This window comes from Mobula birostris, chromosome 1 (genome assembly GCF_030028105.1).
Source record: "Mobula birostris isolate sMobBir1 chromosome 1, sMobBir1.hap1, whole genome shotgun sequence".
Taxonomy (NCBI): Eukaryota; Metazoa; Chordata; class Chondrichthyes; order Myliobatiformes; family Myliobatidae; genus Mobula; species Mobula birostris.
In genome coordinates, this window is record NC_092370.1 from 206731805 (window position 1) to 206756695 (window position 24891).

General features: G+C 39.5%; 1 protein-coding gene across 12 annotated transcripts in view; it reads right to left on the bottom strand.

Moving 5' to 3' along the window:
- tdrd9 (tudor domain containing 9) overlaps positions 1 to 24891 on the bottom strand; it is a 151149-nt gene that overhangs the window by 71893 nt on the left and 54365 nt on the right. For all 12 annotated transcript variants that reach the window (XM_072269734.1, XM_072269754.1, XM_072269758.1 and 9 more), the window contains 11 exons: positions 20422 to 20525; positions 20207 to 20259; positions 17753 to 17807; positions 13332 to 13416; positions 12992 to 13049; positions 7994 to 8098; positions 4561 to 4658; positions 4145 to 4276; positions 3805 to 3967; positions 3645 to 3708; positions 965 to 1028 (listed from right to left, as the gene is read on the bottom strand). In XM_072269734.1, coding sequence (XP_072125835.1) covers positions 965 to 1028; positions 3645 to 3708; positions 3805 to 3967; positions 4145 to 4276; positions 4561 to 4658; positions 7994 to 8098; positions 12992 to 13049; positions 13332 to 13416; positions 17753 to 17807; positions 20207 to 20259; positions 20422 to 20525 — 981 coding nt within the window. The remainder of the gene's footprint in view (positions 1 to 964; positions 1029 to 3644; positions 3709 to 3804; positions 3968 to 4144; positions 4277 to 4560; positions 4659 to 7993; positions 8099 to 12991; positions 13050 to 13331; positions 13417 to 17752; positions 17808 to 20206; positions 20260 to 20421; positions 20526 to 24891) is intronic.

Consider the following 24891-nt stretch of genomic DNA (forward strand, 5'->3'; position numbering starts at 1 on the left):
CTTTCCAACAGAGCAATGGTTGTCGTGTTGCCACAGCTCTGATCAAATAATTCCATGTAGATGAAATGGTCACACCTGTGACTTTTTTTTTTAGTGTGTTGATCCTTCATGATTGTATTGAAGAGGGTGGACTTGAAGGACCAAGGGGCCCATACTGCTCCTACTTTCTTTATTCTTGTCATAAGGTATTTTTCTTAGGTTGACTGTATTCACAATTACATTGACATTATAGATTGAATTAAATTGACCTTTATGATCATAATGCTGAGTAAAAAATAAATTTACGTTTCTACCATATTCAATTCAACAGTCTTTCACTTTAAGTCTACATCTTCCTCACCATAAATTTATTTTACTTCAAATTTGCAGCATTCATTACGTATCTCCTTGCCACAGACATTTCAAGACTGGTCTAGACCATCCTCCTTCACACAGCATCATCATTATTTCATCACTTAACCCCTTCTGCTGATCATAAACATTTCCATATTTATTCCCTCTACAACACCCCGCCTTTCTGTCCACAAGAAAATAGTTTTTCTGCAATTTAAAAACTGTTCTTCTTTCCATAGGTGTTGATTCCTGAGTTTCTGTTTTTATTTCATATAAAACAGTGTATATAGTGTATAGTAACACTATACATTGTGCACCTGTAGTATTTTACTTGTGAATGAATGAGTAATCCCTTAGACAAACCTTGTGTATTAAATATTGATTACATGCACCTAATTTTGTATGAAATTTTTTTCCATCTTCTGTATTTTTCTCAAGAAAATACTCAAAATTCTACAATTTCCTCTACTCCTTCAAACAAGTACACCAATTTCTTGTACAATACTTCTAATGCAAATCACGTGATTAGCCTCACCTCTAATCCAGTCTGATGTAATATTTCCAAAAAATCTTTTTACTTCATTACATGAAGTTCTCGAGTTTTCACTTACCGCAATTGATTATTCATTACCTTGAATGCATTTACAAGTGCTATGCAATCACTTAATGTTCCATCACAATACTCCATTTTATTCCTACACAAACACAAATTATAATTAGAGCACTAAGATTCTTGTAGAGCAGGCATTTGTGTTCACAATTAAACACATTAAAATCCTTGCATTGATGTGCATACAGTTGGCAATGCTCAGCTGCTTGCTCACACATTTTTATCACATACTGTTTAGTGAAGATTTGCTACTATTTATGCAACCTAGGATTCACTGTCCTGAGACTTATTTGAAAAATGTTGTTAAGGTCTTTCCCCAACAACCCACTTACCAAAAGTCTTCTATTTTGAAGTGACAAAACAATCAAAAGTATCCCCTGAATTACATCTAATGTTTTCTACTACATTTGTTTTAAAAATTTCCTCAAACATTTCCAAAACTCTGGAAGTCAATATTTTGCCAAAGGCAATTTCATGCAGTTGAATATGAAATTTCATGGAGTTTCATGGTTTAACCTCATCTGTTTTGTTTCAAAATAAAGTTTTATCACTGACAGAGAATGCACATCTCTTTCATCAACAAGAGATATTTTTTTAAAAAAGCAGTTGAGAAAAAAAAGATGAAAGAAAGAAACTGTCAGGCACACCTAGACCACAATTAATGTATGTAAATAAAAGAAAATCTGCAGATGTAGAATCAAAGTGATACACACAAAATGCTGGAGGAACTCAGCAGACCAGGCAGCATCTATGGAAAAGAGTCATATAAAAAAAAAGTTGACGTTTCAGGCCAAGACCCTTCATAGATGCTGCCTGGTTTGCTCAGTTCCTCCAGCATTTCGTGTTTATTAATGGATGTAAATAGCTACACGAAACAGTGATGCATAAAATTATGAGGGGCCTAGAAAAGCGGAAGGATCCATTTCCCTCAGGTCATGAATTAAATACTTTAAGGGTATAAATTTAAAATCTTTGGTGTGCTAGAGACAGAAGCTATCAGTATTATTTTTTAAAAAGTGGCTGGATGTGTACTTCCACCCATTCTAAGTCTCTTGCATTAGGCAATCAAGATTCAAGATTCTTTAATGTCATTTCCAGTATACATGTGTAAAGGAGAACGAAATAATTGCTACTCTGCACCCAATGCAGCACAAAACAATAATAATATATAAAATCAATGTATATACACAATCTTGTATGTCCATAAAGTGACACTAGTTGCAGGAGCGTCTAGACATAAAATGACTGACAGGAAATGATAAAGTAGTGGTGGTTAATGGTGTGGAGGAGTTGGTTAGTAGTCAATATTGGGAAAGTTAAAGCCCCACTACTATAGCCCAATTGCTCTTACATATTCCTGCTATTTGTTTACAGTACTGTGCAAAAGTCTTAGGCACACATTATTTATTTATTATTTAATTGACAAACAGCGTGGAATAGGCTCTTCTAGCCCTTCAAGCCACGCCGCCCAGCAATCCCCCAATTTAATCCTAACCTAATCACTGGACAATTTTCAATAACCACTTAAACTACTAACTAGTAGGTCTTTGGACCATTGAAGGAAACCGGCGCACCCAGAAACCCACATGGTCATGGGGAGAACATTCAAACTCCTTACAAGCAGCAATGGGAATTGCACCTAGGTTGACTGTACTATAAAGCTTTGTGCTGCTATGTCTATATTTAGTGTGCCCAAGACTTTTGCACAGTACTGTATTTGTCAATGTGGAACAGAAAGCGAGTGTGTAAATCTAGCGGGAGCGAAGAATGTTTAGAATGGCGCAGTTGGAGAGGTGTGGGACAGGTAGCAAAGAAGGTGTGCCAGGGATGGGGGATGGCTTGGGTACAGACACTCCCAGCACTGAGACACCAGGCAAGGTCATTTGATTCCAAACAACTGGTTTATTGATCATTACAGAATGTCTCTCTGATGCTTCCCACATCCTCCCCTCTCTCTTCCCCTTTTCCCAACCCTTCTCACTTTCAGTTCACAATAGAGACCCATATCAGAATCAGGTTCATCATTACTCACGTCATATCTTTCTTGCCGCAGCAGCACAGTGCAGATACAGTAATGTGCAAAAGTCTTAGGTATCCTAACTATATATATGTGCATAAGATTTTTGCACAGTACTGTATCTGTTCTAACTCTTGCTGATATTGGAATGCTATTAATATTGTTCCAAAGTGACCAATCCTCTCTTCATCCCAAGTTCTACCCATATGGCTCAATAGATGATCCTGCCAGGATATCCTAACTATTGTCATCAGTGCAATTGGAGATACAGTATGCTAAACATGACACTCATGAGCTTATATTGGGGCCATAGGAACATAGAAAACCTACAGCACAATACAGGCCCTTCAGCCCACAATGCTGTGCCAAACACGCTCTTACTTTAGAAATTACCTAGGGTTACCCATAGCCCTCTATTTTTCTAAGCTCCATGTACCAAAAGACCATGAAAGAAATGTTCAACTGGTACACTTAAAAGGAAGTTTGGCTCAGTACATCATCATGATTGAAGACTGCATAAGCAGCCAAGTAGATATTCAGACTCAATACCAAAGATCATAAAGATTTTTGGTAATGGAAATGAAAGTCTGAGCACTCTTAAATAATTTGTTTCCCTTTTCATTTTCCCTTTCCCCCTTCCCTTGTCCACCCCACTTCATCTTCTAAAAAGAAATTCAACTGTACCGGTATCCTTCAAGGGGCTGTTTATATGGTGTTACAAAGAAGTTTTTCAGTGAAAGAGCTGCAGCTGGAAAAGAAAATTTGTATTTATTTATAACAAACTCCTATGAAATGACTTGGAATATTTTTAAGCATTGTCACTCCCATTTTTCTGTATACTTACCAATAATAAGGCACTCCTCTAAACAGCCGAAAGCATGTCCTAAAACTACAAGTTTTCCTAACTGGAGATCCACAGGCAAATATGCCAGTACTCTTCCTAAGAAAGTTAGATCTCCATCATATGGGTTCACTGTTCCTTTCAATTCAACAGATAGTGCTCCCACCTTGATAAAGAAATAGTCAGAACAGCTCAATTAGTGTTTTTTTCACATTTGAAAAAGTGCCACAAATAAATGGTAATTATGTTCTACTGAAGCTAATCCTTTATAAAATGTCAGTGTTTCAATGTACAGAGAATTTCTGCAAAGGATCTATTTTTGGAGAACTGATCAACTACTTGCCTCTTTTAGTAGCAGGACTGTACGTTCAATCTCCTTTAGATTAGGTGGAGACAGAGCAGAAGCCAACAGAACTCTCGGTTCTCCCATATTCAGCAATTTTACTTTGAGTAGAGTACTGCTTAAAGGGCAACGCTGAGAAATTTTAAAAAAACAGACATTTATGTTCTATTTGTAAATCAATAGCATTGATAACTTGTTTTGCATTTACTAAATTATACTGTAAATATACACACAAGCACCGAACAGGCTTGAAATGCATCTCAAACAATGAAAAGTACAATTTTACTTTTTATATATAAATGTATGCTTGATATATCCATATTATCCAAGTAATAATGCATAAAGCAGTCTCAGTTTGAAGCGAAAGCAAAGATGTAGCATTAAGTCTGGTATTGCTTGGACTGAGAGACATTTACCTGCATCTCTGGTATTCCTTGATCAGGAATATGGTGTATCCAGAAATCACGTGTCACTAACCGATAGCAGTATCCTTTTGAAACACGACCAGCACGTCCTATTTGTTGTATAAATAAAGTTTGCTAAGAAAGGGAAAAGGGTATATGGCAAATCCTCTTTACAAAAATCCAACTGTTCATAATTTGGATAATAATTAAGTTCTTCAAATTCAAGCTGTAGAGATGTTTTTCTGTTGCCTTTTTTAAATGCATACTGGTCATACAAATGCTCCACTCTTCCCATTTGGATGAGCTGAGTTTTAACCATTTGAAGACTGCTCAGCCATCACTTAATTAGTAATAATATACTCACATAACAACATACTGCTTAATTAGCCACTTACCTTATTTCATAATTGTGAGGTCCTACTTTACATATAAATGTAAACTATACTATAAATGTAAAGAATTGCTGTAAAGTGCTGTAGGAAGCTTTGAGGACGTTGTCTCTTTGTCCTTGTGCTCATTCACAATCCATATGATGGTTACAATGCAAGCCATGCAATTTGCCTTATTATACAATTTCTTTTTATTCCATTCACATAAATAATTCCTAACAAATATGAACGGAAATATTTGAAAGGCTGTAAACTCACCCAAGTTATACATTTGTTTTGCATTTCTTTACTTATAATAAACGTCACTGAACCCAGCATTTAAGTCTGCATCTCATTGACATTCAGTTTACATTGTTTTGAAGCTACAGCCTTACTCATTGAAGTACTCCCTGTGTTAAACCATAAGACATAGGAGCAGAATTAAGCCATCCAACTCATAGAGTCTGCTCTGCCATTCCATCATTGCTGATCCCGGATCCAATTCAACCCCATACACCTGCCGACTTACCATATCCTTTGATGCCCTGATCAATCAGGAAATGATCAACTTCCACCTTAAACATACCCACAGACTTGGCCTCTGCCGCAGTCTGCGGCAGAATATTCCACAGACTTACTACTCTCTGGCTAAAAAAATTCTCCTTACCTCGTTCAATTTTGCGGCTGTGCGCTCTAGTTCTACATACCCTCACCAGAGAAAACATCCTCTCCACATCCATCTTATCTAGTCCTTTCAACATTCGGTAGGTTTCATTGAGATCCCTGTGCATTCTTCTAAACTCCACTGAGCACAGGCCCAAAGCTGCCAAATGCTCCTCATGCATTAACCCCTTCATTCCCGGAATCATCCTCGTGAACTTCCTCTGGAATCTCTCCAATGACAAAACATCACTTCTGAGATATGCTGCCCAAAACCGTTGACAATACTCCAAGTGCGGCCAGACTAGTGTCTTATAAAGGCTCAGAATTATCTTCTTGATTTTGTATTCTATTCCCCTTGAAATAAATGCCAATATTGCATTTGTCTTCTTTACCACAGACTCAAACCTGTAAATTAACACTTTGGGAATCTTGCACGAGGATTCCCAAGTCACTCTGCACCTCTGATGTTTGAACCTTTTCCCCTTTAGATAATAGACCGCACTATTGTTCCTTTTACCAAAATGCATTATCACACATTTCCCAACACTGTACTCCATCTGCCATTTTTGCCCATTCTTCCAATTTGTCAAAGTCTTGCTGCAATCGCATTGCTTCCTCAGCACTATCTAGCCCTCCATCTATCTTTGTATCATCCACAAACTTTGCCACAAAGCCATCAATTCCATTATCTAAGTCACTGACAAACAATGTGAAAAGCACCGGTCCCAATATTGACCCCTGAGGAACACTACTGGTCATTAGCACCCAACCATGAAAAGGCCCCTTTTATTCCCATTCACTGCCTCCTGCCTATCAGCCATTCTGCTATCCATGCCAGTACATTTCCTGTAACGCCTTAGGAATTTATCGTGTTAATCATCCTCATGTGTGGCACCTTACCAAATGTCTTCTGAAAACCCAAGTAAGTGACATCCACTGCCTCTCCTTTGTCCATCCTGCTTGTTAGTCCCTCAAAGAAATCTAACAGATTTGTCAAGCAAGATTTCCTGTTACAGAAACCATGCGGATTTTGACTTATTTTATCATGAGTCTCCAAGTTCCTTTAATAATAGAATCCAACACTGTCCCAACCACTGAGGTTAGGCTAAATGGCCTATAACTTCCTTTCTTTTAGAGTGGAGTGATATTTACAATCTTTCAGTCCTCTGGGACCATGCCAGAGGCAAGTGATTCTTGAAAGATCCTTTATCTTTTCAGCAACCTCTCTCTGGACTCTTGGATGTAATCCATCTGGACCAGGTGACTTATCCACCTTAAGATGTTTCAGCTTGCCTAGTACTTTTTCCTTTATAATAGCAATGGCACTCACTCCAGCTTGCTGACACTCATGGACCATTGGCACACTGCTAGTGTCTTCCACAGTGAAGAGAGATGCAAAGTACCTATTAAATCCATCTGCTATTTCTTTGTCCCCAATTACCACCTCACCAGTGGTCCAGTATCAACTCTCACCTCCCTTTTACTCTTTATATAACTGAAAATTCTTCTGGTATCCTGCTAGTTTGCCCTCCTATTTCATCTTTTCCCTTCTTATAGCTTTTTAGTTGCCTTTTGTTAGATTTTAAAAGCTTCCGAATCATCCAACTTCCCACTTACTTCTGCTACCATATATGCCCTTTCCTTGTCTTTTATGCAGCTCTTAACTTCCTTTGTTGGCCACAGTTGCCTACCACTGCCATTTGAGAACGTCTTCATATGGGACATATCTATCCTGCGCCTTGTGAACTATACCCAGAAACTCATCTCTGCTCTGCCATCATCCCCGCCAGTATCTTCCTCCAATCCACCTGGGCAGGTTTCTCTCTCATGCCTCTGTAATTCCTTCTGCGTTGTTGTAAAGAGATTTTAAACCAAATGTCAATAAAGAAATACTTTCAAGTGGAAGTGTGATATTTTAAGGAAAAGCTTCAGGTGGGATTGTCCCATGCACAATGCCATTGTGTTTCTTGGTGGCAAAGATCATGGTTCTGGAAGGTGCTATAGAAATAGTCTCAGTCAGTAGCTATTGTACATTTCATAAATAATACATACAGTAACACTGGTGTGAGGATGGATAGATTGAACATTTGGAGATGTGGATTTGCCATCAATCAAGTGAACTAATTGTCCAGCTATACTCATTCAACTACATGGAGAAAATTTCTTAAAATGTCCTGCAAATTGTGGAAGTGCTTCGGGAGTCAGGATGCAAGTCATTTCCTGCAGTTTGTTAGCTGCTGACCAGCACATAGCTTTAACATTTTTCCAGCTAGTTCAGTCAAGTTTCTGGTCAATATATTTGGCCCGAAATGTTGACTGTTCACCTTTTTCTATAAATGCTGCCTGGCCTGCTCAGTTTTTCCAGCATTTTTGTGTGTTGCTATTCAATAAATGCATTCTGCACCATTTCTTACCTTTCCTCTGATTACAACTCATCTTTGATGCCCAGCTTAAGCGAAGGCTTTGGTAGTTTGTGTCTTCATCACAAACCAGAATCCGAGTTAAACAAAAATCTATCACTAGCCATCAATGGAAAAATATAAACACAAGAAATAGTATTTGTTACTTTTGGCAAACTGATTGTCAGATAGAAATACATCATTAATGTTTCAAAATCAAATTAATAAGGGTATTTTAAGAAATATCCCAATCAAAACTGCACTAGTACAACTAGTATTTTAAAGACTAGCTAGTATTTTAATGACTTTTTGCATATATGGGCAGCTTGAATTGAAAATGAAGATATGTAGTTATGACTTAAACCTGCTGTAACACCCTACTGGATCATACAAGAATTAACAAGATTCAAACAGACTCTTGGACAAATAATTTAGCTGAGTTATTCTTTACTTTTTTAGCAATATCATACACTTAAGCTTTTCTCTTTGCAGAAAGCCACAGCAAACTGCAGAAACACAGAGACAATTGTCTTGCTGGCCTATCTAACATAGATGCTGCATTCAAGTCCAAAGACAACTCATAGATGATGCTTCAATGTAAGTGAAACCAGTCATAAGAAAGTGAAGGATACAATAACCTGAAAAAATCCTTACACACCTATCCAGATGTGTCCCACGCTCAAATTTGTATACATCTGAAACACCTCCCATTCAATCAAGTTTATGAAAAATCAAACAAAATGAATTTGAGAAGATTTTACATGAGAAGAGACCCCTCCCCAAAAATATCAAATATAACCTTGGTCTTTAAAGATAAATTCTCTATAAATAAAATCGTAAGTATAATTTTTGCTTCTTAAATCTGCATGACAATTTGAATTCTTGATGGAGGCAAAGACTGCAGTTCCTACTTTGAAATGCTGGAAGTTCAGAACTACAGAAAAAATTGTTGAAACTATATACTACAAAAGATACTTCCATCTTCACTCTTCTCAGTCCTGAGATTGAAATCTTCTGACATATTAATGTGGTGTGCTTTCAAGTATTCCAAGGTACCCTCAAATTGTATGAAACCATACTAATGTGCTTGGATCACCTGCTACTCGATAAATGGTCTGAGTTCTGATAAGAAAGATTTAAATCTGAACCAGATTTGGAGACACAAGAGACTACAGAAGCTGGAATCTGGAGCAAAAAGACTATCTGTGGGATGAATCTGCAGGTCAAGCAAAGTAGGATGGGGTGGAGAATTTTCAATGTTTCAGGTCAAAATACTGACGCTTCTTTCCTCCTCACAGATCTGAATGTGTCATGAAATTTGTTAACTTAGATAAATAAGTAAATCAATTAAAGTATATGTATATTGAATAGATTAAAAATAGTGCAAAAGCAGAAATTATATATATTAAAAAATAAAGAAGTGAGGTAGTGTTCATGAGTTCAATGTCCATTTAGGAATTGTATGGCAGAGGGGAAAAAGCGGTTTTTGAATTGCTGAGTGTGTACTTTCAGGCTTCTGCACCTCCTTCATGACGGTAACAATGAGAAGAGGGCATGCCCTGGGTGGTGGGGGGTTCTTAATAATGGACCACCTTTCTAAGGCACAGCTCCTTGAAGATCTCTTGGATACTACGGAGGCCGGCACACAAGATGGAGCTGCCTAATTTTACAACTTTCTGTGCCTTCTTTTGATCCTGTGCAGTAGCCCTCCCCATACCAGACAGTGATGCAGCCTGTCAGGACACTCTCCACCATACAGCTATAGAAGTTTTCAAGTGTTTTAGGCGACAAACCAAATCTCCTCAAACTCTTAATGAAAAATAGTCACCGTCTTGCCTTCTTTATTGCTGCATTGATATGTTAGGACCAGGTTAGATCCTCAGAGATCTTGACACCCAAGAACTTAAAGTTGCTCTCTCTCTCCACTTCTGACAGGCTGCATCACTGTCTGGTATGGAGGAGGCTACTGCACAGAACCGAAAAAAGCTGCAGAGGGTTGTAAATTTAGTCAGCTCTATCTTGTCGCGTCCTACAAAGTACCAGGACATCTTCAAGGAGCGGTGTCTCAGAAAGGCAGCATCCATTATTAATGACCACTAGGACCCAGGGCATGCCCTTTTCTCACTGTTACTATCAGGTATACAGAAGCCTAAGGCACACACTCAGGGATTCAAGAGCAGCTTCTTCCCCTCTGCCATCTAATTCCTAAATGGATATTGAACTCATGAACACTACCTCACAATTGAGTATATATTATTTGTATTTTTGCACAATTTTTAATCTATTCAATATACATATACCATAATTGATTTAGTGATTTTTCCCCCCCTTCTGTATTATATATTGCATTGAACTGCTGCTGCTAAGTTAACAAATTTCACGACACATGCCGGTGATAATAAACCTGATTCTGGACCCCGAGGATTGGTTCACGTTCCTTCATCTTACACTTCCTGAAGCCACAATCAGCTCTTTGGTCTTACTGATGTTGACAGCAAGGTTGTTGCTGCGACTCCACTCATTTAGCTGGTACACCCTCTCATCTCCATCCGCGATTCTACCAATAATGGTTAAATCTCAGTAAATTTATAGATGGCATTTGAGCTATGCCTAGCCACACAGTCATGGGTGTAGAGAGAGTAGAGCAGTGGGCTAAGCTAGTGTTGATCATCAGCAAGGAGATGTTATCACCAATCTGCACAGGTTAGCAGGTCGAGGATCCAATTGCAGAGAGAGGTACAGAGGCCCAAGTTCTATAGCCGATTAATCAGGACTGTGGGAATGATGGTGTTAAACACTGAGCTGTACTCAATGAACAGCATCCTGACTATTGGGTTTGCTTTGTAGAAAGTAATGTCCTGCAAACCCTGCCAGAGTTGACATGCATCCGATGTTGCCTTCAGTCTTGCTTGGGTTTGGCCCTCTGCAAGTCATACTTCGTTTTCTTGTACAGACCTGGGTCACTAGACTCAAATGTAACAAATTTAGCCCTCAGCAGATTACATATCTCCTGGTTCATCCATGGCTTTTAGTTTGGGAATGTACAGCAAGTGTTCGTAGACACATACTCATCCACACAGGTTTTAATGAAGTTGGTAACAGGTGTGCATGCTCATCTCATAGTCATACTTTATTGATCCTGGGGGAAATTGGTTTTCGTTACAGTTGCACCATAAATAATAAATGGTAATAGAAATAGTAATAGTAATATTACCATTAGTAAATAGTAAAAAGTAATAGTCATAGAAATAATAAATAGTAATAGAATAGTAGTAGAAAATAGTAATAAATAGTTAAATAGTAATCAGTAAATTATGAAATAAGTCCAGAACCAGCCTATTGGCTCAGGGTGTCTGACCCTCCAAGGGAGGAGTTGTAAAGTTTGATGGCCACAGGCAGGAATGACTTCCTATGTCGCTCTGTGCTGCATGTCAGAGGAATGAGTCTCTGGCTGAATGTACTCCTGTGCCCAACCAGTACATTATGTAGTGGATGGGAGACATTGACCACGATGGCATGCAACTTAGACAGCATCCTCTTTTCAGACACCACCGTGAGAGAGTCCAGTTCTATCCCCACAACATCACTGGCCTTACAAATGAGTTTGTTGATTCTGTTGGTGTCTGCTACCCTCAGCCTGCTGCCCCAGCACACAACAGCAAACATGATAGCACTGGCCACCACAGACTCGTAGAACATCCTCAGCATCATCCGGCAGATGTTAAAGGACCTCAGTCTCCTCAGGAAGTAGAGACGGCTCTGACCCTTCTTGTAGACAGCCTCAGTGTTCTTTGACCAGTCCAGTTTATTGTTAATTCGTATCCCCAGGTATTTGTAATCCTCCACCACGTCCACACTGACCCCCTGGATGGAAACAGGGGTCACTGGTACCTTAGCGCTCCTCAGGTCTACCACCAGCTCCTTAGTCTTTTTCACATAAAGCTGCAGATAATTCTGCTCAGACCATGTGACAAAGTTTCCTACCGCAGCCCTGTACTCAACCTCATCTCCCTTGCTGATGCATCCAACTATGGCAGAGTCATCCGAAAACTTCTGAAGATGACAAGACTCTGTGCAGTAGTTGAAGTCCGAGGTGTAAATGGTGAAGAGAAAGGGAGACAAGACAGTCCTCTGTCAAATCTAGATTTGAAGACAAATCCCTGAATACAGTCCAGCCCACCAATTCAAAGCAATCCTGTAAGTGCTGCTGTGTGTCCCTTGTCCATACTTTCTTGGTCCTCAATACTGGTGTTGCAGTCTTAATCTCTGTCTTTACTCAGAGAGTAGAAGTACAGCCAGGTGATTAGACTTTCCAAAGTGAGGGCGTGGAATAGCATGGTAGGCATTCTTGATGGTGGTGTTAGCATTCTTTCTAGAGGGATCAAGAATTATGGTTTCGAAGCAGGAACAGGGTACATATTTGAAAAACCTGCATGATCACACTGAATGGCCTATTCCTGGTTCTACTTCCTAGGTTATCACATCTTTATAAGTCACAAGCCCAAGGACAGAAAGGCGATGTAGGACAGACTTGCCTTATTTTTGGCTGGCATGGGAACAATGGGCTTTTTGTTCACTGGCAAACTAAGAAATCTAAGTATATGTCCTTCTAACAGTTTTGAAATTTAAATTAAGAACTGTCATATATGAAGGTAATCATATATGAAGGTACACAATTTGGAATAGGAATATATTACTTGTACTCAGAGAATGCTCTACCATTTGAATGGGATCACGGCAGATCCATTCCCAAGCTCATCTCCACATTCTTTTCTACATACAGTAATCTTTCATTCTCTTGCCCATCAGGAATCTATCAACTTCTACCTTACAAATATTCAATGGAATGCTTCTGCCATTCCTTGAAGAAGAGAGCCGCAAAGACTCAATATACTAAGAAAAAAACTGTGCCTTATCTATGTTAGAAGTGAAGATCCCCTTATTTTCTAATGATTCAAAATTTAGTCCTAGCTAGCAAATTTCCATAATGATTAAGACATAATGAAGCCCTACCATATTTAACATCTGGAACTGTGACGGAGCTTTCAGCAATACATGTTGACAAAATAATCTGTTTTGAAAAGAAGAAATGAATAATGATTCAATGCAAAATATATACAAATCAGAAATTCACCATTTCTACAACAATCTTATAGCAGAATAAATCCAGACAATAAGGCAATTTACAAAAGGGAACTAATAAACAGCACACTACTAGCAAAGTAAAAACCTATCAAGATGAACAAATAATAGCTTAAAGTTCTGTTAGTCATAAAGACAAATGTTATTTTAATAGAATTTTCTGATAATATTTTCTTTTTGCAAATTTCACAAAGCACATTGGCACTCTCACCTTTCTATAGCCCGGTACAGGGGTTAGGAATACATTACTTTGTTCTTCAAAGGTCACACTTGAGTGTAGCGGATATACATGTAGCCTATAATCAGAAAATCGAACTTTTGACAGCTTTTACAAGAAAAAGAATGCATCTTAAGAAAATTTTATGTTCTTTATTGTCGTAGTTACACTTCTAAGGCAAATTAGCAGTCCAAGTTCTTGGGAATTTTGCAGTTTTACTTTGCCTATATAAAATTTTGCTATAAAGCCTAACTATTTTATCAGGTTGAAGCAAATACTAGGAATGTAATTTACAGCTAAGTGCAAGTCCAGCTGGTCTTGAAGTGTTGGGGAAAAAAACCTGACAAATTTTCACAATATTTAAATTAGTTTGTGAATTCTGTAAATGATTATGGTAATGAGTAACTGATAAAATTGACTCCTGTGAAACTAGCAGAAGTAAAATGCCAAGGGGATTCACACCAAGCTGAAAATTTATGAATTTAATAAGGTATTTTCAACACATGAGAATAAATTTAGCTCTTTGCAAATTGGATTTCCAACTATTTAACTGTCAGTGTGTTCTGTATATAGTATGTTTAAAAATAAATTTGTAGATGAATAGTTGCTACTGCTTTAAATACAAACATTGTTATTATTTAAAACTTCTATTAGAGTGCCATCTACAGAACACTACTAAATTATAATACAGAAACAACACTAAATTATCACACTCTGGCAAATTTTAACAGGACAATAAAAGGAATAAGAAAATTCCTTAATCATATTTTACTCAAAACATGCTTTAAAGAGTAAAGTAAAAACTCTAACAGGAAATAACTATCAGAAAAAAATTTACATCCATGAAATTTGTCTCGTCTTACACCAAATAACTGACAATCGAAATCAAATTGACATTTGTTTAATGTCTTTGGATCATTAGGAAGGTGAGACCTGTACAGATGTGACCATTTGCACCTGAACTGGAAGGGGAGTAATATCCTTGCAGGAAGGTTCACTAATGCTACACTGGGTAGTTTAAATTAGAGTTGCAGAGGGATGGGAACCAGGGTGCTAGAGCAGATAGTGGAGTGGTTGTGGGAAAAGATATTGATAAGTGGGTAGAGAAAGAAAGGAACTGAGAGGTTGAATATGGTGGAAATAATGTTCTAAATTAGGTGTACTTCAGTGTAAGTATTGTAGAAAAAGCAAATGAGCTTAGAACATGGATCAATGTGTGAATTATGACATTGTAGCTATTAGAGAGACTTGATTGCAGGAGGGGCAGGACTAGCAGCTCAATGTAACATGCTTTAGACATGATAGAGCAGGAGGGATTAAAAGGGGAACATGGCATTACTAGTCAGGGAAAAACAAATGGCAGAGCTCAGACAGGACAGACTGGAGAACTCGTCTACTGAGGCTATATAGTGGAAATAAGGAATAAGAAAGGGATGTCCACGTTAATGGGATTATATTATACCACCCAATAGTCAGCATAATTTAAAGGAGCAAAGGACAACGTAGACAGTTCAAAAAAAAAGGTTAGGAAAGTACGTAATTGTGACTTTCCACACATTGATTGGGACTTAGATACTGTAAAAGGGCTGTATGGCATAGAGTTTTGTCAAATGTGTTCTGCAAAGTTTCCTTAATATGCAGAGACAGCAACTAGAGAGAGTGTGATACTGGATCTATTGGGGAATTAGACAGGGCAGGTGACAGAAGAATGTGTAGGGAAATGCTTTGGATCTAGTGATCATAATGCCATAAGCTTCAAGATAATTATGGAGAAGGATAGGTCTGGTCCTTAAGTTGAGATTCTAAACTGGAGAAAGGACAATTTAGATGTTAACAGAAATGTGGATTTGGACAGGTTGTTTTTGGCACAGGTGTGGTTGGTAAGTGGGAGGCCATCAAAAGTGAAATTCTGAGAGCATAGAGTTTGTATGTACTTGTTGGAATAAAAGGCAAGATAACATATTTAAAGAACTGTGGCTTTTGAAAGATATTGAGGCACTGGTTAAGAAATAGAAGGAGGTGCAAGCAGGAAGGAGCAAATAATTTACTTGAAGAGTACAAGAAATACAAGGTAACTAAATCAAGAAGGTTAAAAGAGGGCATAAGCTTAGATGAATCTTAAATGAATTTTTTGCACCTGTATTTACTCAGGAAACAGATACAGTATATGCAACTGAGGCCAAACAGCAGTGAGGTCATAGACCATATATAGATAACAGAGGAAGAGGTGCTTGCTGACTTGAGACAAATTAGGATGGATAAATTCCCAGGGCCTGACAAGATGTTCCCTCACTGTGGGAGGCTAGTGGAGAAATTACAAGGGGGCTAGCAGAGGTAATTAAAATGTCTTTAGTCATGGGTGAGGTGCCAGAGGATTGGAGGATACCTAAAGTTGTTTTGTTGATTAAGAAAGACTCTAAGAATAAGTCATGAAATAATCTGCCAGTGAGCCTGATGTCAGTACTGGGTGAGTTATTGGAAGACCCGATACAGAAGTATTTGGATAGACAAAAACCAACTAGGAATAGTCAACATGACTTTGTGTGTGGTAGGTTGTGTCTCGAGTTTTTCAAGGAAGTTACCTGAAAAGTTGATGAAGGAAAGGCAGTGGATATTGTCTATGTGGACTTTAGCAAGACTTTTGAAAAGGTCTTGCATGGAAGGGTGTTAAACGAGGTTAAGTTGCTTGGCATTCAGGATGAGGTAGTAAACTGAACCAGACATTAGCGTCGCTAGAGAAGCCAAAGAGTGGTAGTAGATGACTGCCTCTCTGACTGGTGGCTTTTGACTAGTGGAGTAGGAATGCTGGGTCCATTTTGTTGTTCATCAAAGTAGTAAACTGGATCAGCACAGTTGTGGATGACACCAAGATTAAGGGTGTAGCGGACAGCAAAGGCAGCTATCAAATCTTGCAGCGGGATCTGGACCAGCTGGAAAAGTGGGTTGAAAAATGGCAGATGGAATTTAATACAATTAAGTGAGATATGTTGCACTTTGGGAGGACAAACTAGGGTAAGACTTGCACAATGAGAGCTAGGGCACTGAGGAGTGCAGTAGAACAGAACGATCTGGGAATACAAACCCACGGTTCCTTGAGAGTGGTGTCAAATGCAAATTGGATCATAAACAGCATTTGGCACATTGGCCTTTATAAAATACAGTACTGAATACAGGAGTTGGGATGGTACGTTGAAGTTATACACAAGACATTGATGAGCCCTAACTTGGGAGTATTGTGTGCAGTTCTGGTCAAGTTCAAAGTACATTGCTAAAGAATGTATAAATTATACAACCTTGATGTTTGTTTGCTTGCAGACAGCCAAAGCAAGAAACCCAAAAGAACCCAATTAAAAAAAATAAACAAAATAAAGACCGATATCCTTTGCACAGACAAAAGGGGGGAAAACCCTTAAATCATGGAAACAATAGAAGCAACACCATTCTGAACCAAAATCAGCCCTTTGATCTGAACCATGGAGCACAGGAAAGATGCCAATAAGATTGAATGAGTGCAGAGCAAATTTACCAGGATACTGCCACACTTGAGAACTTGAGTTACAAGGAAAGGTTAAATAGGTTATAACTTGATTCCCTGGACTGTAGAAGAATGAGGGGAGACTTGATAGAGGTATATAAAATTATGAATGGTATACAGCAGATAGGATAAATGCAAGCAGCTGTTTTCTCTACTGAGACTGAATGAAACTAGAACTAGGATTTCATAGGTTAAGGGTGGAGGTGAAATGTTTATGGCGAATGTTAGGAGGAACCTCTTCACTGAGAGGTTGGTGAGCATGTGGAACAAGCTGCCAGGAACTGATGGATTTGGGTTTGATTTCTACATTTAAGAGAAATTCAGATAGGTACATGGATGAGAGGGGTATAGAGGGCTACAGTCGGGGTGCAGGTTGATAGGATTAGGCAGCATAAGAGTGCAGCACAGACTAGATGCACCAAAGGGCCTGTATTGTTCTATGACTATGACCCAGCAAGGGCACACAAAAAAAAACACCAAACAATAGCCTTCTGTGCAGTAGGGCTCAGTAACTTACTTTCCCAAATTGATTGTGCAAAAACATTCTAGGAGATCACTACAGCAATAAACCATTTTAGTGACCACAAGAGCAATGTTCAAAAATAAATTTAAAATGCTGTCATGTTTTCCCATTACTAGATTGTCTCTGTTGCCTACAAAGAAATGGAACATAACAGAAAATCATGCCATTAGCATCATAATGTTTACAAATACCTGCATTTTTCCATACAGCCTCTAAAGCAGGCAACCCTAAAGTTTCTTCTAAACTTTACAGAATACAGTTGTTGAGCAAACAACAAGTGTTTGAGTCTTGATGCTGAATTTATAAGAGGGTTTTCTTTCCTGATAGACAATATGTAGAAATAACAAAACTGCCTACCTCCTTTGAACCATTGACATCAGGGCCATGTACATGTAATTTATTTCTGCCAAACCTTAAGACAATAGAGATGAAGAGAATGATGAAGAATGACCAGTGTGAGACAGAACATACATTAAGACAACCTATTACTTTTACATCATTTCATATTTCATTTTTCTGTGTAAAATAGCAAAATGAAGAATTGATGGAAATATGCAAACTATTCTGGTATTTCAATAAAATACTTCATATGTTAACAGCCAAAGGTGCTTCAATTATAGTAATTAACAACATTAAAACAGCCATTTGGTAAGATCCCTCATGGTAGATTGATACAGAGGACAGAGATGCATGGAATCCAGTCGAATTGCATATTTGGATTTGGAACTGCTTTGCCATAGAAAAGAATAAGGATTATTCTGGTTATTATAACTAGTGGTGTTCCACAAGATTTGGTGCTGGGACAGCAGTTGTTTGTGATATTCATCAATGACTCACTACAGGAAGGATGTGGAAACCATAGAAAGGATGCAAAGGAGATTTACAAGGATGTTGCCTGGATTGGGGAGCATGCCTTATGAAAACAGGTTGAGTGAACTCAGCCTTTTCTCCTTGGAGCGACGGAGGATGAGAGGTGACCTGATAGAGGTGTATAAGATGATGAGAGGCATTGATCATGTGGATAGTCAGAGGCTTCTTCCCAGGGCTGAAATGGCTGCCACAAAAGGGCACAGGTTTAAGGTGCTTGGGAGTAGGTACAGAGGAGTTGTCAGGGGTAAGCTTCTTTACACAGAGAGTAGTGAGTGTGTGGAATGGGCTGCCAGCAATGGTGGTGGATGCAGATACGATAGGGTCTTTTAAGAGACTTTTGGATAGGTACATGGAGCTCAGAAAAATAGAGGGCTATGGGTAACCCTAGCAATCTCTAAGGTAGGGACATGTTCAGCAGAACTTTGTGGGCCAAAGGGCCTGTATGGTGCTGTAGGTTTTCTATGTTTCTATGACCTGCATGAAACTGTAGACATGCAGATTATTAAGTTTCTGAATGACACCAAAACTGGTGGAGCTTTGGAACGAAGGACCATCACAGAATACAGCAGGATATAGATCAGTTACAGATATGCAGAGAGAAAAGGCGAGCGGAATTTAATCTTGGTAAGTATGAGAGTTGGTGCTATGGGATATCAAATGAAAGGAGAGAGCATACAATTAACAGTAGACCCTTTAATAGATTTGAGGTACAGAGGGATGTTAGGGTGCAGATCAATAGTTCACTGAAGATGGCTACATGAGTGGATAAGGTGGTAAAGAAAGTGTAAAACTTGCTTGCCTTCATTGGTAGGGGTGTACAGTATAAGAGCAAGAAAGTCATGCTGCAGCTCTACAAAACTTTAGTCAGATGGCACCTAGCATATTGCTTGCAATTCTGGTCACCCCAGTATCGGATGGAGACTGTGGAGAGGGTGCAAAAGTTTACCAGGATGCTGCCTGGATTAGAGGGTTCAGTTCTCAGGAAAGGTTGGACAAGTTTGGGTTATTTTCTCCAGAGTGACAAAGGCAGAGGGGGACACCGATCGAGGTATCTAAAATTATGAAAGACAGGGATAGAAAAGTTGAACACCAGAAGATATACCTTTAAGGTTGGGGCAGAAGCTGTGGTTGGGAATTTAAAGGTGATGTGAAAGACAAGTTTTTTGTTTAAATATGCAGAATATGGTTTGTACCTGGAATGTGTTATCAGAGTAATAGTGGAAACAGGAAGCTTGGTGACGTTTAAGAGGCTTTTTAAGAGACACAGTAATACAAAATGAATGGTGGAATATGGATGATACACAGCAAAACACTTAGTATAAATTGGCATCAAGGTCTACATAACATCATGGGCTGAATACCTTGTCTAGTCCTGTACTGCTTTATGTTCTATAACTAGCAAAATTAAATCAGCCAGAAAGAAACACCTATAATTTGATACTACAGCCATCCTATTATAGAAGCATGGACAAAGCTGCATTTAAAATCATTTTGACTTACAACCACTACATTGGGAAAAAAAAGTGTCATAACGCATGCAAATTTGCTGAAGTGAAGCTGCGGTTTGGGGGGGGAGCAGGGGCAGAACAAGCAAACCATCAACATGATGTAGTTCAGTTCAGGTAACAGGAACAGCAGTCAAACCACATTTCCCTTATGTTAGAAGGCAGATTCTAGCACGATTAATCCACAACCACCTTAGTCATTCGATGCTTTGCTGGTTTTCTGAACCAAGATATAGGTTAATTCTACAACAATCCAAGAATGGCTTATGGAAAACAAATAATTCTTACTTGTATTAATAACTATCTTTACCAGTGCAGTTTAAAATTAATACATTTGAAGCATTGAGCATTAGTCCCCAAGATATGTCTTTGACTCATGAAGAAGGAATAAGTTTTGTGTAGCACATTACTTGAGTCTTAATATACAAAGTCGTACCTGGCAAAAATACCAATACACTGCCACGGTTCAAGTTCATTCCTGTCAACCTACTAGAATTAAATGATATGTTAATATATGCATATTAATATTTGCCCCAGCTATAAATTGATGTACATAATTACATGCACTCACTGATAAAGAGGTAATTGCCAAAATACCAAAACAGCTAAAAGTGAGAACAAAAAATAAATTAATTTCTGGCTGTCACTTACTCGCTTTGTTCATTTTCTAACTCATCAAAATAGAGGATCAGAGTTTCAGCTATAGTATAGACTTCAGGAACAATTTTTGGATCATTGGTAAATTGAGGTACAACCTAGGATTCAAGTATAGAAGAATCATTATTCTGCAACTAAGAATACATCAAACAATGCAAATTGACTTTATGCATATAAAGAAAGCAAATCTATGAAATATAGGCATTGTTGATAATCTGTATTTACTGGCCATTCCTGGTTTCTTTGAATAAGATAGTAAAGGGGGACACATTCTTATTCACTCGAGTCTTACTGGGCCTTTGAAGAAAGTTAAAGATGGTGAAATATCATCATGGCAAAACAAATCCAGAAAGATGTAGTTTTATTTCATTAGATTTATTATTCAACCAGTTAGTTTCAGAAATTGAATTTAAGGATTTATGTTTAAAATAAGAATTTGAACTTCTATGATAGAAATGTAATACGCTGTAAGGTTTCACTGCTAACGTAATGGCATCTCAATAATGTTTCACTGCTAAGACTAAAGTAATGGTTTCTCTGTAGCAGCAATGTTTGGGTTATGACTAGACATAATGGGGCATGTTATGTGGGCACGTGGCCAAGTGGTTAAGGCATTCAACTAGCGACCTGAAGGTCATGAGTTCGAGCCCCAGCCGAAGCAGAGTGTTGTTCCCTTGAGCAAGGCACTTAACCACACATTGCTCTGCGACAACACCGGTGCCAAGCTGTATCGGCCCTTGCCCTTGGACAACATCGGTGTCGTGGAGAGGGGAGACTTGCAGCATGGGCAACTGCCAGTCTTCCATACCCCAAGGCCCTTGCCTGCGCCCTGGAGAGTGAAGACTTTCCAGGCACAGATCCATGGTCTTGCAAGACTAACGGATGCCTTACCTTAATGGGGCATGTTAGCCAATGAGCGGAATGTTGTTCTTTCTTGTGTGTCTGGGAGAGGGATTTTGTGGTCTTTTCATGCGGAGCAACGAAGAGAGAGGACGTGAATAGACAGAATTGGTAGACCGCCAGACGGAGTGGACTCAGGAGCAAGGGTCGGCTATGCTCAGAGGAGGACGACGGGAACAAATGAACGACACTCTGAGCTCAACGTTTGCACATTAGACTGTTTCATGAGAATGGACCCTTTTCTTTTTTTTGTTTCTTTACTAACCATATAGTCAAATTAAGAATTATAAAGCTCAATCACTTAATTGCATATTGTGCACTGCTTGTTACCTCATGGTACTGATTTGTAACAGGGGACACATCGCACAGTATCCACCCAAATGAGATTTTTTAAGTCTGGCCGGGCCGGGGGCTATCATTCCCTAGATTAAGCCGTTAACCGAACCAAGAATCACAGAGATACATTATGTGCTATTAGTCTAGATACAGCAACTTAACCATTATGCTCCTGTACCAAAAATAGACATATCAAAAACTTAATTACCTATCAAGACAATAAATTTGTTTAAACTACAAATTGAAAGACATCTTGTTGAATACCAGAGTTCAGCAGAACTCTTTCCCTTTGACTACTTTAAAATCTCAATCTGATTTCTGCACATTGTCTCAAGTTCAGTATACAAGTTGTCAGATCAAATTGTATTTAACTTTAACCATTCTGAAGATGTCTAGTGCTTCATTAGTCTCCATGAATGACTAAGAAATGTCCTTTGTTTTGATCTTACTGTTAAGATTTTACTGCTGATGCTGTGGGACATTTCATTTCATAGTTTTTTGTAGAAGCAGGGTGCTCTGCTGGCAGCGTTTGGGATACTGCTAAATATAAGGGTTGTGATGTTCAGCTTACGAATGTCGGGTCAGCCAATCAGGATGGTGGAATTGGGAGAAGGTTCTAGAGAAAACTGGGCGGAGAGGTTTTGTGATGAACAATAAAGGGGTCGAGGCCCTTTTTGGCAGGAGATGAAGAGAGAAGATTGAGAGAACCAGCCGTAGGATTCCATCCAACTGGAATGCGCGATTCAATGAAGTCTATGATGGAAAGTTCAACTGGTGATCAGTGAATAGGAGCTGGTGCCGTGAGTACCTGGACACCTCCAGATTTTGGCAGATCTGAGCTCCACCTTTGTGCACATTTGACTGTTTTATTATAATGGGTCCTTTTATTTTTGTTCTTCCTGCTAGCCTTATAATCTTCTAGATCTCTATCATTACCTAGTTTTTTGAACCTTTTGTAAGCTCTGCTGTTCTTCTTGACTAGATTTACAACAGCCTTTGTACACCATGGTTCCTGTACCCTACCATCCTTTCCCTGTCTCACTAGAATGTACCTATGCAGAACTCCACGTAAATATCCCCTGAATATCTGCCACATTTCTTCCGTACATTTCCCTGAGAATATCTATTCCCAATTTATGCTTCCAAGTTTCTTCCTGGCAGACTCATATTTCCCCTTACTCCAATTAAACGCTTTCCTAACGTGTCTGTTCCTATCCCTCTCCAATGTTATGGTAAAGGAGATAGAATTGTGATCACCATCTCCAAAATACTCTCCCACTGGGAGATCTGACACCTGACCGGGTTCATTTCTCAATACCAGATCAAGTACAGCCTCTCCTCTCGTAGGCTTATCTACATATTGTGTCAAAAATCCTTCTTGAATACACCTAATAAACTTCACCCCATCTAAACCCCTCACTCTAGGGACATGCCAATCGATATTTGGGAAATGAAAATCTCCCACCACGACAACCCTGTTATTATTACACCTTTGCAGAATCTGTCTCTCTACCTGCTCCTCTATGTCCCTTTTACTATTGGGTGGTCTATAAAAAACACCCAGTAGAGTTATTGACCTCTTCCTGTTCCTAACTTCCACCCACAAAGACTCCATAGACAATCCCTCCATGTCTTCCTCCTTTTCCGCAGCCATGACACTATCTCTGGTCATTACCTCTTTTGCCTCCCTCCCTGTCCTTTCTGAAACATCTAAAGCCTGGCACTCAAAGTAACCATTCCTGCCCCTGAGCCATCCAAGTCTCTGTAATGGCCACCACATCATAGCTCCAAGTACTGATCCACGCTCTAAGCTCATCTGCTTTGTTCATAATACTCCTTGCATTAAAACAGACACATCTCAAACCATCGGTCTGAGCAAGTCCCTTCTCTATCACCTGCCTATCGCACTGTCTCCAAGCTTTCTCTATTTGTGAACGAACCACCTCTTCCTCCGTCTCTTCAGTTTGGTTCCCACCACCTCCCCCCCCCAAAGCAAACCTAGTTTAAACTCTCCCCAGTAGCCTTAGCAAACCTCCCCGCCAGGATATTGGTCCCTCTGGGATTCAAGTGCAACCCATCCTTTTGTACAGGTCACTCCTGCCCCAAAAGAGGTCCCAATAATCCAGAAATCTGAATCCCTGCCCTCTACTCCAATCCCTCAGCCACATATTTATCCTCCACCTCACTCTATTCCTATACTCACTGTCACGTGGCACAGGCAGTAATCCCGAGATGACTACCTTTGAGGTCCTGCTTCTCAACCTCCTTCCTAACTCCCTGTAGTCTGTTTTCAGGATCTCTTCCCTTTTCCTACCTATGTTGTTGGTATCAATATGTACCATGACCTCTGGCTGTTCTCCTTCCCACTTCAAGATATCATGGACTCCATCAGAAACATCCCAGACCCTGGCACCTGTGTGGCAAACTACCGTCCATGCTTCTTTCCTGCGTCCACAGAATTGCCTGTCTGACCCCCTAACTATAGAGTCCCCTATCACTGCTGCTATCCTCTTCCTTTTCATACCTTTCTGAGCCACAGGGCCAGACTCTGTGCCAGAGGCGCAGCTACTGTTGCTTCCCCCAGGTAGGCTGTCCCCCGCAACAGTACTCAAGCAGGAGTACTTATTGTCAAGGGGTACAGCCACAGGGGTGCTCTCTAGCCTCTGACTCCTGTCCTTCCCTCTCCTGTTACCCACTTATCTGACTCCCCAGGCCCCAGCGCGACTACCTGCCTGTAGCTCCTATCACCTCCTCAATTCCCCTGACCAGACGAAGGTCATCGAGCTGCATCTCCAGTTCCCTAACACAGTCCCTAATGAGCTGCAGCTTGATGCACCTGGCACAGATGTGGCCATCCAGTCGGCTGGAAATCTCCAGGACTCCCCACATCTGACACTGAGCACAGAACACCGGCCTCACATACATATTTTCCGTCTGTATTCTACACAGATAACCTACCTCGCCTTGACCCCTTATTGCCGAAGCCCTGTTGAGCCAAAGCTTTTCTACTCTGTCTCCCCCAACTCTGTTGCCCGCTCTATAAAGCTGTCTCCTTTTAAACTTTTCTCGCTGTTCTAACTGGCTGACGTCCACACGCTGGCGCAGTTGTGCCCCAATCAAACCGCTGAAGAAATAATCTAACAAAATTATCTAAAATTTGCTTAGTCAGCAGACTACAGAAGCCTACAAGGCAAGCTTCTATAAATCAGACACAAATTCATTAAATAC